Raw genomic sequence first — 14,672 nt, 5'->3', positions numbered from 1 at the left:
TGCTTAAATTTACCCAATATATATATATAGTGTGTGTGTGTGTGTGTGTGTGTGTGTGTGTGTGTGTGTGTATACACCTATCTTTTTTCTTGCTCTTCACTTCTTCTTACATCTTTTTTGTATGTTCTGGGATTATTTTGCTTCTGACTACATATAACTTTTATTGTATATTTTAGTGTTGGAAGGCTAGTAACACATTCTTTACAGTTTTGATGGTCTGAAAATGTCTACATTTTCTTTTTCTTTTTCTTTTCTTTTTTTTTTTTTGCGAAAGAGAGAGTGGGGGTTGGGGGTACTTGCAGAGGAAGAGGAACTCAAGCAGTCTCCATGCCCAGAATGGAGCCCGACTCTGGGCTTGATCCCATGACCTTGAGATCATGACCTAAGCCAAAATCAAGAGTCAGATGCTCAACTGAGCCACCCACAGGCTCCTCTCCATTTTTGAAACAAATGCTCATTAGTCCATTACTCTAAAGTTTTCTCTCTTCAGAAATTTGAGGATACTTGTCTTCCTGCTTTTTTTTTTTAATGATTTTATTTATTTATTTGACAGAGATCACAAGTAGGCAGAGAGGCAGGCAGAGAGAGAGGGGGAAGCAGGCTTCTCGCAGAGCAGAGAGCCAAATGCGGGACTCCATCCCAGGACCCTGGGATCATGACCCAAGTTGAAGGCAGAGGCTTAACCCACTGAGCCACCCAGGCATTCCTGTCTTCCTGCTTTCTTTTTTCTGTTTAGAATTCAGCTGTTAATCTTACTGTTTTTTTTTGTTTTTTGTTTTTTGAAGGTAACTTGCATTTTCTTTCCCTCTTTATTTGCTAATTTAAATATGTTCTCCAGAACAATCTCTAATTGTCTCTCCAGCTATGTCTAATTTCTTTTCAATCCATTCAACAATTATACAGTTAACATATTGAATTTTTCAATTTTAGAATTCCTACTTGGTTCTTTTTTTCTTTTTTCTTTTTTCTTTTATTTATTTATTTATCTATTTATTTATTTTTTTGAGAGCGAGCTTGAGTGAGGGTGGGGCAAGGGACACAGGGAGAGGGAGAATCTAAGCAGGCTCCATGCCCAGCAAGAAGTCTGACATGGGTCTTGATCTCATGACCCTGGGATCATGACCTGAGCCCAAATGAAGACTTGGACACTTAACTGATTGTGCCACCCAGGCATCCCTCTATTTGGTTCTTTTAATATGTTTCTCTCTCTCTTAAAAATTTAAATCTATCTTTTTATTTCCTAAAGTGAATTCTATTATCTGATATATATTTTGAATTTAGTCATTTCTTAACTTTTGCAAGTCTGGCAGATTTCCCTAGGGTATCAGATGATCCATACCTACATCATCTATCTATGTATATCATCATATACTCATCTATATCTGTATGAAACTATATTCACAATTACATCTATACTTCTAAGTCCATGCCTGCATTTATAATAATATTGATATTTACCTATGTAAAGACACAATACAAGGTTACCTCAACACTATGCTAATTTCTTTTTGTAATTTGAAGTTTTTATTTAAATTCCAGTGGTTAACATTCCATTAGTTTCTGGTGTGCATTACAGTGATTCAACACTTCCACCTAACATCAGGTGTTCATCACAAGTGCTCTCCTTAATCCCCATCACCTGCTTAACTCACCTCCCTGCCCACCTCCCCTCCAGCAACCCGCAGTTTGGGTTCTCTGTAGTTAAGAGTCTGTTTTATGGTTTATCTCTGTCTCTCTTCCCTCTCCTTCCCTGTATTCATCTGGGTAGTTTCTTAAATTCTACATATGAGTGAAATCATATGGTGTTTGTTTTACTCTTACTAACTTATTTTGCTTAGCATTATATCTATATCTATATCTATATCTATATCTATATCTATATCTAGATAGATATATGCCACAACTTCTTTATCCATACATCAATTGATGGACATTTGGTCTCTTTACATAAGTTGGCTGTTGTTGATAATGCTGCTCTAAACATAGATTGCATGTATCTCTTCAAACCTGTATTTTTGAATCTTTTGGGGTAAATACCTAGTAGTTCAATTGCTGGATCATGGGGTAGCTCTATTTTTAATTTTTTGAGAACCGTCCATACTGTTTTCCAGAATGGCTACTCCAGGTTTTATGCCATGTTATTCTAATCAGGTACTGAAATGATTTCAGTTCATAGGAAAGGGTAAATATTTAAGGTTCAGCTGAGTCCTAAGGTATTGTTTGGAGTGTCAATTTTAGTCAAAATCATTAGAAATTTCTAACTTTTGATTTTGGTTACCTGAGCTCATGAGTCTCACCAGCCTCTCTTTTGGATTTGACAATATCCCTAATCAAAAAGTAGTCCCAAATTCTAGGACCTTGTTGTTATATTGTTAAAATCTCTCTGACATTTTGGCCCTGGTAATTTCTGGACATTTTCACATGTATTTTCTTTGTCTAAATTTTCTAGACAAAAAATATTAGTTTCAACTAATTTTTTCATTTGTAAGTATATCAATGTTTATCTCATCCCCCCTTAGGAATAAGCTTAAAATTCATAACCAATCCTTGGATGAAAGATTTATAATATATGAAAGCATGGCTAGAATAGGTAAGAAATAGGAGTAAGAGTGTCCAATCACAAAAGTATTTTATTTTATTTTTAATATTTATTTATTTGAGACAGAGTGAGAGAGTTTGGGGAAAGGGGTAGAGGGAGAGACAGTCTTAAGCAGACTCCAAGCTGAATGTGGAGCTTAACCTGGAGCTTGATCTCACTATGCTGAGATCACGATGTGAGTTGAAACCGGGAGTTGGAGGCTTAACCGAATGTGCCATGCAGGCACCCACAAAACAATTTTAGTAATTTGAATGGAAAGTGGCGGAAACAAGAATTATTGCAATTTAAAATATAATACCCTTAAAAATACTAAATAAAATCTAAAACCTTTAAAAGATGAAGGGACAATTACTCATCAATGATTTTTAACCATGTTTATCATTGTCACACCGTATGAAATCTCCTTCAGTTGTAAGTTAACCAAGTTTCCCGTCATTTCTTGAATATAAAAATGATTTTCAGTCTTTTCCACTCTGCTTATTTTATTTTATCTTCCCAGATTTCCCTTTTTCCCCTTCTAATATGCCTATGTCTTTGCAATTCTAAATAAACTTCACCTCCTAAGATGTCACAAGGCAGATATTCCTTATAAGATCCTTACTCCTTCTGTGTCCCCTTTTCCTACATTCAATATCACAAATTTATCATGGGTATGTTTGTCTAAGGGCTGTTGTACAGCCTAAAGAAATAAGGCTTAGGAACATTTATTAAACATATGTTAACTCTTTTTGTTCTCAGTTTTAGGTTCCTTATCAAAATCTATCTATCTTTGTACTTTGTTATTCCTGAAAATACTTTGCCTGAGAAAACAGAGAATATTATTATCATGAAAAAGAGAAATAGAATTTCCCCATTTTTTTGGTTGATATACACATTAAATCATCACTTCTGATGCTGTCAAATACTAATTATCTTTTAGTTTGAAACATGAGTAAAAACCAGGGTGGAAATCATCCTGATGATTTTAGATTCTTCACTCAAATTTTATGGTATTGCTCTTTACACATATGTAGATAAGATCATATTGAATACTTATCAGTGGGATACAGGTATTTATCAATTTTTTTAAAGATTTTATTTATTTATTTGACAGAAAGAGATCACAAGTAGGCAGAGAAGCAGGCAGAGATAGAGGGAGAAGCAGGCTCCCTGCTGAGCAGAGAGCCCAATGTAAGGCTTGATCCCAGGACCCTGGGATCATGACCTGAGCCGAAGGCAGAGGCTTAACCCACTGAGCCACCCAGGTGCCCCAAGTATTTATCAGTTTTGCTAAGAAATGTGGGTGACTTCAAGCAAAGTTACTTAAAATTCATAATCATTTTCATTTGTTTTCTATTTATTTTTTCTTTCATGTATAAACCTAACCATATAAATGTAAATATTATTTTTATTCTCTGCATTTCTTATATAGCTATCAAATAGTCTTCTACTTTATGCCTGTTGGCATTCCCATGTCTTGTGAGAAAACCAATCTAATTCCCGAATCTGAGAGTTCAATTCATAATAGCCTATGTACTTAAACAATAGTCTTCTACTACTTGTAGTTTGAGTAGGAAAAATATCTGGGGCTTCTCAAAATTCAAATCCCCAATTCCTTAGGATTTCAAAATATATTTCCAGGTGTGTATTGATCCTTTCACAATATCTCCATTGTCTACCAAAATCAAAAGTCTACTTAATAAAATTTAACAACAATGAACATAGCTGGTTATCAGAACCAATAAATTTATTTGATTATAATGATTTGGATTTTCATACAATTTTGAAAGAAAATCCAACATGAATTTTATCTCCAATGCAGACTTTAGGTTTTATTTTCAGGTATTACATTAATTTTAGAATTTTTCAAATAAAGTCTTTCAGCCAGTATTTGGGGCCAGAGACGAGGTGAGGGTTTGATAATCTAAGAATAAGAAGATAATTCTTCCTGTAGGTGAAGATAATAAAAATTTTGAGTAGAGGCACTGGTGAGAATGAACAACAAGATTAGAAATTTAATAAGGTGATCAAAAGAAGCCAGTTCCACATGTTGGTCTGTAACAAGAAGACTGACAGCTCCTAGAAGCCAAGTAGGTTAGGTGGCAGAATCTGGATCCATAGCCCAGAGAAGGGAAGCCACAGACTCCATAATTCATGGGTCTGAAGCCTTGGGATTCACAGCCCAGTGAATAGGAGCTTCTGGATCCATAGCCCAGGGAATGACAGCTGCTGGACCCAAAACTCAGAGACCCAGAGCAAGTCATCTGGCAAGGACTGCAGAGTGTGGAGATCCTTGTGTGGTAGCAGGATGTCTGGCAAGGTCTGGACGCCACACAAGATGTCTGGCAGCTAGTGGGCTTATAGCAGGTGTCCTGACAGCCACTGGAGGGGGAAGAGTCCAGCTGAGAGGTGCTGGGAGAGCAGAGGTTAGTGCTGCAGAACAAGTTGCTAGGATAGGAAGAGCCAGAGGAGGACCTTGGGGAGTGCAAGTATCCCCCAAAGGAGCAGGAAGAGTAGTTTTCAGAGCAGCAGCTGTAGGACATGTTGGCAGGAGATGTGAGTTCAGCTGAGTGACAGTGAGAAGGTTGTGTTTGAATATCGTATTCCTCAAGTGAGGCATTTATATACTCTCTGCAATGGGTGTGGCACTTTACAATGTCAACTTTTCAAAATTTGGAGTCCCTTATTTGCATACATGTAACTCAGTAATCCTTTTTTTAAAGTTGGAGTCAACTACCTCTCTTCATCTTAAATTTATGGGTTCACTCATTTTGTTTTTATAGCCCCATGTCAACGAAGTACTTCTATGTTACAAATGCTATGACGGTGTATAATTAATGCTTACGCAATCATGGTCAGGGAATCCCCTCTGATTTTTCTGGTGATGAAAACATGTGCATGTACATGTGCTCACCTTTGGCTGAAGAATGCTTTCTTCCCAGGGTGGGGATTACAATGCAGTCATCCCCCTTTTGTGTCAGTGTCTGAGAAGCAGAAATCTGGTCTTGATGAGGAATCTTCTAAATATTGTCTCTACATCAAACCATTGATTGACACTGTAATATAATTTTGTATCTACTACTTACTATTAACATTGCTTACTATGTCCAGTCTAGAGGGCTCTTATAAAAGTAACCCAAAGAGATTGACCTAGATGATTAGAAGTAGGCATAATCTTGAACGAATATGTTGTAGAAATTTAATGAAATCAAATCTAAAGCAAGTAGAGATGAATATGAATGCATGTGAAGAAAACCAAAATGGGAAATGATGTTGAGATGCGGTAAGGAAACAAAGGACAGTGGTAGAGAGAGGGAAAAGACTGTCCAGATTTTCTTCTACACCATTGGATGACTTGTGGATATTCTACTTCTTAGTTCAATCATATCAAATTTTTTCAAAATGAACTTAATTCATGGATTTTATGCAATATATTTATATGCTCAAAACATCCTGGGGTCTACCCTCCCACAAGACCTCAAAATTTTGAATGTTCTCTGAATATTCCCAAGTTCATGGCAGATCCTTTATTTTTCTCCCTAATTTTGGTACATGCTTCTGTCCCAGCTTTCTTACTAGAGAGGATCCAAGTTATGTGAATCTTGAAGTTTATAATTTGGGGGCACTTCTTTAAGAAAATGAATACAACATTGTGAACATAATAGTAGATATAAATATGGATGCTAATTTAGAATAAAATAAAATTAACAAATACAAACTGAGATGACAAAAAGCACAAATATCACAAAATCAAGACAATAAAATTGTATCATCATAATTATCACCACCATCTATAACATTTCCTCTGTATTTATTGGCTGCATAGTCTTTGATCACTTTTACATATGACAATAATTTTGTCAACATATTTTCTGTAGAAACAATAGAGTATATTTCAATTTTTCTTCCAGAATTATGAATCAAAAAATGTGATACATTAATAAAAGAAAGAACAAGAAACCATATGATACTCTCAATAGATGCTGAAAAAGCATTTGACAAAGTACATCACCCTTTCCAGATCAAAACTCTTCAAAGTGTAGGGATAGAGGGTACATACCTCAATATCATCAAAGCCATCTATGGAAAAACCCACAGCGAATATCATTCTCAATGGAGAAAAACTGAGAGCTTTTCCGCTAAGGTTAGGAACTGGCAGGGATGCCCATTATCACCACTGCTACTCAACATAGTACTAGAATTCCTAGCCTCAGCAATCAGACAACAAAAAGATATCAAAGGCATCCAAATCGGCAAAGAAGTAAAACTATCACTCTTTGCAGATGATATGATACTATATGTGGAAAACCCAAAAGACTTCACTCCAAATCTGCTAGAACTTGTATAGGAATTCAGTAAAGTGTCAGGATATAAAATCAAAAAATAAATTATTTTTGATGACACAGAAAAGTTCCTTTCAACATTGCTATTTATTAGTAATGCCACGTCTATAACATCCTGTGTCATTCTTCTCAGTTGGTGCTTCAATCCTGGGATTATGCTTATCTCAGCCTGTTGTCCCTGCTTTATTTTCCCATCCCAGTCTGCTAGCCCTAGAGGTTTGGTCTTGTGTGAGAATCAGCTACAAATGGCTGTGGACCCTCAATTTTAGTAATCTATTTGGTAGCAGAGTAATGTTTTGGTTCTAGTCCTTCTTCTTAAAGTCAAAACTCCCTGAAGTTCTGAGGTTCATCAGGTTGATTCTAGGGTCTAGAAGTAGTACAGGCAACTTTCTGGATCTACCCACAGCCCAGAACTACTTCAAGGGCAAATGATTGACTCCCAGACTACAGCAGCACAAATGGAGCAGTGGGTCTTTCCACACATCTCTGGAAGATTGCAGTGGAGCCTTGGAAAATGTTAGACAAAAGAATCCTGAAGAGGATCCTGCCACTGAATCTTCATTAGGTTAAGTCTGTCTCTGTCTTTACCTAAGCTGCTCTATCTAAGAAACTTGAACATGTGCTAGTGACCTTCTGTCTGAGATATCAGGGACCCACATAGAGTGCCCAGGGCTCTCTTCAGTATACCTTCCATAGAAATGTCTCTGTCCTGAGTTCTAACCTGATTTTCAATAATTGGATTATTGTGGTTTATTATTGCTTTTATTATTTGCCTCTGGTCCTCTTTAACTCCAAGTTTTTTGTTTGTTTGTTTGCTTGTTTGTTGTTGTTGTTTTTTAATGAAAATGTCTGATAGATTTATCACATTCTTTGAGCATATGGTTGTTTCCTGTCAATTTGGTGTAATATACACCAAATTTCAACTATGCGGCATCAGACACTCAGAAAGTATAGTGCTGTGGCATAAGGCATGGAGTTGCAACTCTCTTTGATAAAACTACAATATAATTTTACTGTATATGCTTAAATTAACAACTTTTCCTCAATGCAAGAGTAAGTTTAATTGCAATTTTACAAAAGGAAGCACTATATAAGACCTCAGTAAGTCCAAGGAATAATGAAGTAGTTCATTCTCATCAAACAGCTACTTTAAAAAAGTTTTTCATATGATCTTCTAAATTTCTAGATTTTTTTTTCTTATGGGTTTCTAGCCACTGAGATAAAAGGCATAGCCCACTCAATGCTGGGGACACCATGCCTTTCTCAAATTACAGTGTTTCCAAGAAATTATTGGAAATAGCTGTCTTATCACAAGTGAGAGTGACTTTTTGCTTGCTGGAGATGGGATTACTGTTAATCAAAATAATAAGGTCAGCAAAATTTGTCTATAGTGACACAACATTTTGGTTGCCCTCCCAGGCACACAGTGATGACCTTCTCTTCCCTGTCCATCTGATCCTCCTCACATCAATGTGGTGGTGTTTATGTAGCTGAAATAACAGATCACAAACTCCCAGGTCCTCTCACTGAATCCAGCCCACAGATGTATGGTCATCCCACAAGCATGAACCACCCCCATAGCTGTTTTTTTTTTATTATTATTAAACTCTAAATTAGTCGCCAATATTTAAAAATCAAAAGAATTCATACAAAATATGGGTTCCTGACATCTCATAACATTTTGAAAATCTGGTTCTGCTGGGCTCCCTTGCTTACAGCTGCCTGGAACTCCATTCATGGAGGATGTACTCCCTGAAATTCCCAGGTTCAGTTAATCCTCTTTATTTTGTAGTTGTGGGGCCCAATTTCAGTTGTCATTAGTCATCAAGCCTGTGCTATTATTTTGTTGTGTTAGTTAATGCCACTGTCATAAATTGAGAGGCATTGGGTTTGAAGACATTTTGTGAAAACAAACTTCCTGTGCACTTGAAGGATATTCTTCCTTGTTTAATAGGAAAATATAATGCATCTATGTTGGTGGAATTGGATTATAAAAACACCAGTCATGAGACAAATCACAGGTCAACTGGACCACCTCACTTATGTTTATGATCCTCTGACCAAAAATATTTTACATGAGAGTAGAACTTGACATAGTTTTTATATACTGGGCAATGACTTAAATCAGTGGTGTCTTACCTCTGAATATGCAACAGAAGTAACTAATGGGTCATTTTAGAACAGACAAACCAACCAGAAAATAAATAAACAATTTTAAAAAACCAAATGATTGAATTCCTCCTCAGGTTGCTCCACATGTGATTCTGATGTACTACCATGGTTAGATCAAAGGATTAACAAAATTAAATGAAACTAAACTAAAGGATTAACATCTAGCTAGGAGTCCTCAGGAGAGGTCATAGCCATGTGACATCACACTACTACATGCCTGACAACTGTAACCACCTTTGTACAGGGATTGTCTTGCCAAGAATATGAAGTACAGCATTACAAAGAGAGAAAAGGAAATCCATTTTCTGTTTATAACGTCATAATTCTATTGTAATGGGCTGTTCCTGCAAATAATACGCTTCACCCTCTCTCCTGTTTGGAAATGTTGAAGATGGATTTAGTGGCATTAATATCCATCCAGCAAGATGCCGCATCCTAGGGCTTGAACAAAGGCTGCGTGTCGCTACCCAGTGACATTGTGCTGATGGCCTCATGATGAGTGGTAAGGACTCTCTATAAATACAGGAAAGAAGAATAGCATTTGTGACAGACTGTAATAGTTAAAATTGGAAGGCAGAATGAAAACAGGCTTTGAGTTAGAAATCAGATGTTAAATGTGTGAGCAGAACTAAAATGGTCTGTGGTACATAGTAGGCATTCTATAGACATACGTCGATTGAATGAAAAAAGACATTGTCTTAATGTTTTCAATGTCTTATTTGAAGTAAGTCACCTAGGAAGATGACATAAATATTAACCATTTTTTGGCAGCTTAGTGAAGGTTAACTATGTGTATCTAATAGACACGGAAGCTTTTCCACTCAGATGTCATGGATCAGCTAAGACTCATGGGCTTTAATGTTTCCAGGTGACATAAAATCTTGACCTAGTGGAAAGTAGTGAGATGAGGAGAAAAGGCACAGGCTAATAGATGTGTGTGTGTGTGTGTGTGTGTGTGTGTGTGTGTGTGCATGTATGTGAGTGTGTGTGTGAACCTTCCTCTCCTGTACTTTGAGGTCTGGCCTATTCCTGATTCTGGGGTGTCAGCATCTCCTGCCTCATTTTTTTCTCTTCCCAGCCTTTTGCTGACTAAAGGCACGAGGAGTGGAATACAGAAGGCAACTCCACATTTACTCTGCACTTTCTCCATCTCCAGTGCAGGGATAAGAGGGGAAGTACTTGAGTGGGCATGGGGCATAGCATGGAGAAGAGAGCAGGAAAGGGAAAGGGAAAGAGGAGGAAGTTATTTCAGGGTACTTCCGGATTTTTAGAAGCTTCAAAGTAGAGTTTTCTTTGTCTCCTGAACTTGTTCAAACTGGTAATTAGGCAGGAGCCCTTTACAGGAAGACAGCCTGATTTTCTCTGGAGGAGACCTTGTTTAGTACTGCTCTGTTGGCTGGGCTCTGTCTTGGTAGGTGGCTGGAGGCACAAACATAGCAGAGGTCATGGTTTCCCAATGTCTGATGGAGGCAAAAAAACCTGGAGTGCCAACATCTAGGATACCTCTATCCAGGGCTTTGTTCTGGTATTCTCACTTTGTGGCAGAGTAAACTCTAACTCCATTTATTCCTTGTCCCATTTCTGTGCTCAAATCATAGCATTTTATGATACTAAAATCTGGTTCTGGTGCCCAGAGACTAATGGGTAAATCTCCCTTGCATGTTCTGGCCCATTCAGAATAGACTAAGGTCTGATGGGAGGGATTAAACACTGTAAAATATAGTCTAGCCTGTGGCTTCCCTATACACAGGGTTCCTTTTTGCTTGCTTGTTACCTTTCTTGACAATGGCTTTTTAACTTATCCTAATATTAGGATTTGATTTATTTTTATTTTTATTTTAAAGATTTTATTTATTCACTTGATAGACAAAGATCACAAGTAGGCAGAGAGGCAGGCAGAGGAAGAGGAGGAAGCAGGCTCCCTGCTGAGCAGAGAGCCTGATGCGGGGCTCAATCCCAGGACCCTGGGACCATGACCCAAGCAGAAGGCAGAGGCTTCAACCCACTGGGGCACCCAGGCACCCCACGGATTTGATTTATTTTTAGAGATTTGGAATTTAAAACAATGTAATCCTAGGACATTATGGGATGGACTGTGTGTGATCGCTCAAGATCTTAAACTCTGGTAAATTTAAGTAATGTCTATTAAAACATACATGTCAGAATGCCACCAGCACAGTGTGCGACTGTGGTGAGGGGGCTTCGCAATCTAGGTAGATGGTAACATGGAAACTCATAGCCTCTGTTCTGCTGTCAGAATGCTTGGGAGGTGAATCCTGGCACTGCCTTTCCCAGTGCTGTGATCTCCTGTAATTGACTTGAGTTCTTCATGTTCCACTTTTCTTATTTGTGACATGGGTATAATAGTACCTCTTGCATTGGCTATTATGAGAATTATATGGGATAAAAATATAAGTAAAATGCCCACAGTCTTGCCTAGCAATTAGTAAAGAGCAATTATGTGAATCTTTGCTCAAATGATCAAAGAAAACCCTTCTTAAGTGCTTCTGAGGTATCAAATTTGAGAATCACTGCTGCAAATATCTTAAATGCTTTTTTATTGCCCGAGTCATTCTTTAACAAAAAAGCAAAATGTTTATAACTAGGAAAAACTTGGGATTTCAAAAAGTACACTTGTTTAAAAATAAGAGTATAGCAACTGCAGCCCTCCACAGAAAGCAGAGTTTTAAGCCTTCGCAAGACTAACCTGCACTGCGAGGCCTGTGATAGATGGCCTCCTAACGTAGTGGCTTAATGTTGTACTCAGATGCTGTGCTTCTTATCCTTCTGGAATGTTCCTTTCTTTCTCATCTCCATCCATCCTTTTCTTTCTTCCCTTTCCTTCTCTCTTTTCCCCGATGTTTGTATTTCACACACCACTGATGGTGATTTAGCCTTCTAAACTGGCAATACTGTTAAACCAAAGAAGTGCTTCCATTTGTCTCATTCATTAAACTTGGTGCTTATTTTCAAGAGTAGCTAAGCATTTCTATTCATTTCTCTTAAAATGCTTGCAGTTTCATTAGTTTTGTTGGCATCTTATTTAATTTTAGATCAGATGTCTTTGAATGAAAGGTTTCTGACTGCCATTAAAATTTTTGGAATCTTGGGGCACCTGGGTGGCTCGGTGGGTTAAAGCCTCTGCCTTGGGCTCAGATCATGATCCCAGGGTCCTGGGATTGAGCCCTGCATCCAGCTCTCTGCTCGGCGGGAAGCCTGCTTCCCTTCCTCTCTCTCTGCCTCTCTCTGACTACTTGTGATCTCTGTCTGTCAAATGAATAAATAAAATCTTTAAAAAAATTTTTTTGGAATCTCAAGGGGCATGTAGGTGGCTCAGTCAGTTAAGACCTGGATTCTTGGTTTCAGCTCAGGTTGTGATTTCAGGGTTGTGAGATCGAGCCCTGCATGGGATCTGCACTCAGCACAGACTCTGCCTGAGATTCTCTCCTGCTCCCTCCCCCTCTGCACCTCCGTCCAGACTCACACATGCCTGTATGCTCTACCTTTATAAAATAAAAATAAATTAATTAAATCTTAAAAAAATAAAATAAAACTTTGGAATCTCCATGTTATAGTGTCTTTTCAATCAACTATTCCCAAAGACAATTTCAAGATGATTTGCAAATGTGGTCCTGATGAAACTTTGCTCACAATTCTACATATCTGGCCTGTGTAGCTGTTAGTCTGTTCCTCTTATGGAGTACTTTAGGAATCCTGAGTTTTGTGCATCCTGTCTTAATCTCCCAGAGAAGACCCAGAAGAAGGGACGACATCCTTCCCTCATTTATTGGCTCACAGAGGACTTGTAATGTTTATTAAAAAGATGAATACAGGCATTCTTAGCATCGACTTTATTATTTTTACTTGTTAGCAATTGAACATACATGATCGTCACTTTAAGAACTGAGATTCTGTTGCCTGGCTCCTTAGGACAGGAAAGAGAAGAGCATGGTATCTTGTCAGTATGAGACTCTGGGGAGTGGTATGTGGCCAGGGCCCTGAAGCGTTGCATGCTGATTACTGGATTACTGGCTGTGGAAGCAGTCACCTCCATCCTATATATGAGAAAGGAATAATATGTGTCTCTTAAATAAATGAATAAAATGTATTCAACCATGTCTGTGCAGAGGAAAATCAATTTCATTTTAATTAGATAACTGATTAGTGAAACTCCAGAGGACTCTACCATGTTGTTTTCCTCACATACCACACCCATTGGAAAAGGTTTATAAAGTTTCTTAGAAGAAAATTCACTGCAATTCCTCATTAAACCCAGAGAAAACTGAAGTTAAGAGACAATATCTAATCAAACTCTAAATTCTTTTTTTTTCCACTTTAATGACTGCATGTCACTTGTTATGAGTTAAATTGTGTCCCTCAGAGTTCATATGTTAAAGTCCTAAACCCCAGTATTTCAGAATGTGACTTTATTAGAAGACAGGGTCTTTAGAGAACCCATCAAGTTATATAATGAGGTCATTATGATGAACTGTAATCCAGTATGATTATCGTCATAAAAAGGGGAAATTTGGGCACAGAGACATTCATACATAGAAGGAAGGAGATGTTGACAGACCCAAGGAGAAGATGGGCATCTTCTCCTTGTGAAGGGGAATAGCCTGGAACAGATCCTTACCCCACTGCCCTTAGAGGAATCAACCCCTCCAATGTCTTAATCTAGGACCTCCAGCTTCCAGAACTGTAAGGCAAATCATTTCTGTTATTTGAGCACCGAGTCTGTGGCACTTTGTCAAATACATCCTCCATTGGTCAAAGTGGAGTCCTGTCTCCTCAGGAATTGAATTACTACAGTGACTGACTCCCTTTGTCCATGTTTACCAAGTTTCTGCTGGCCACCAGGGGACCTTCTAGTCATCCTGTGCCCACTTATGAGTGCTCCTCCTTACCAGTCTTTCCAGAGGATGGACTGTGGGCTTGGAAGTTGGGGATCTGGGACTTTCCCACCTTTCATGATGAATTGGGCTTCTTTGACATTCTTGTTGTTTTTCTAGGGATCAGTCACCTTTTTCCTAAACAATATGTGTTCAGAGGTCTATAAATCAGCATGTTGCATTTCTAAGATCTCAATGAATTTTTAAAAACTGTATTCCTAACGACATACTAGATCTTCTAACTCAGGAACCACCTATCAAACGAGACCTTCAAAAGCCATCTTGTCATTAACTAAAGCATTTTAATTCACCAATAATCTATGTTACAACTGGAAATCTATAAGTTGTTAGTTCTGAAATTCTTTCTCTACTACCTCACCCCTACCCCTTTCCTCTCCCTTTCTAGAGCACATTTTATTTTTTTTAAATTTTATTTAAATGCAATTAAGATAAACATATTATTAGTTTCAGAGGAAGAGGACAGTGATTCATCAGTCCTATATAATACCCCAGTGCACATTACATCACATGCTCTCCTAATGTCCATCACCCTGTTACTCCATTCCCCACTTCCCTACCCTCCAGCAACCTTAGGTTTGTTTCCTATGATTAAAAGTCATATTATTTTATCTACTTTCTGGATCATCTCTTTCTAGGATGACACAAAGGAATAGAAAGATGCTAACT

The 14,672-nt window shown here is 37.8% G+C and overlaps 1 protein-coding gene across 1 annotated transcript; it reads right to left on the bottom strand.

Annotated features, from left to right (window-relative positions):
- Nucleotides 1-4,605: 4,605 nt before the first annotated feature.
- Nucleotides 4,606-5,163, bottom strand: LOC111155769 (keratin-associated protein 13-1-like). The gene has a single exon (XM_022516153.1). The coding sequence runs from the start codon at nucleotides 5,119-5,121 to the stop codon at nucleotides 4,606-4,608; it is 516 nt and encodes a 171-aa protein (XP_022371861.1). The 5' UTR covers nucleotides 5,122-5,163.
- Nucleotides 5,164-14,672: the final 9,509 nt, after the last annotated feature.

Source organism: Enhydra lutris, unplaced genomic scaffold, assembly GCF_002288905.1.
Source record: "Enhydra lutris kenyoni isolate GAN:26980312 unplaced genomic scaffold, ASM228890v2 scaffoldscaffold43, whole genome shotgun sequence".
In the NCBI taxonomy this organism is placed as follows: domain Eukaryota; kingdom Metazoa; phylum Chordata; class Mammalia; order Carnivora; family Mustelidae; genus Enhydra; species Enhydra lutris.
The sequence above is the reverse complement of the archived record's forward strand: the minus strand, read 5'-3'. Positions and strand labels throughout refer to the sequence as shown.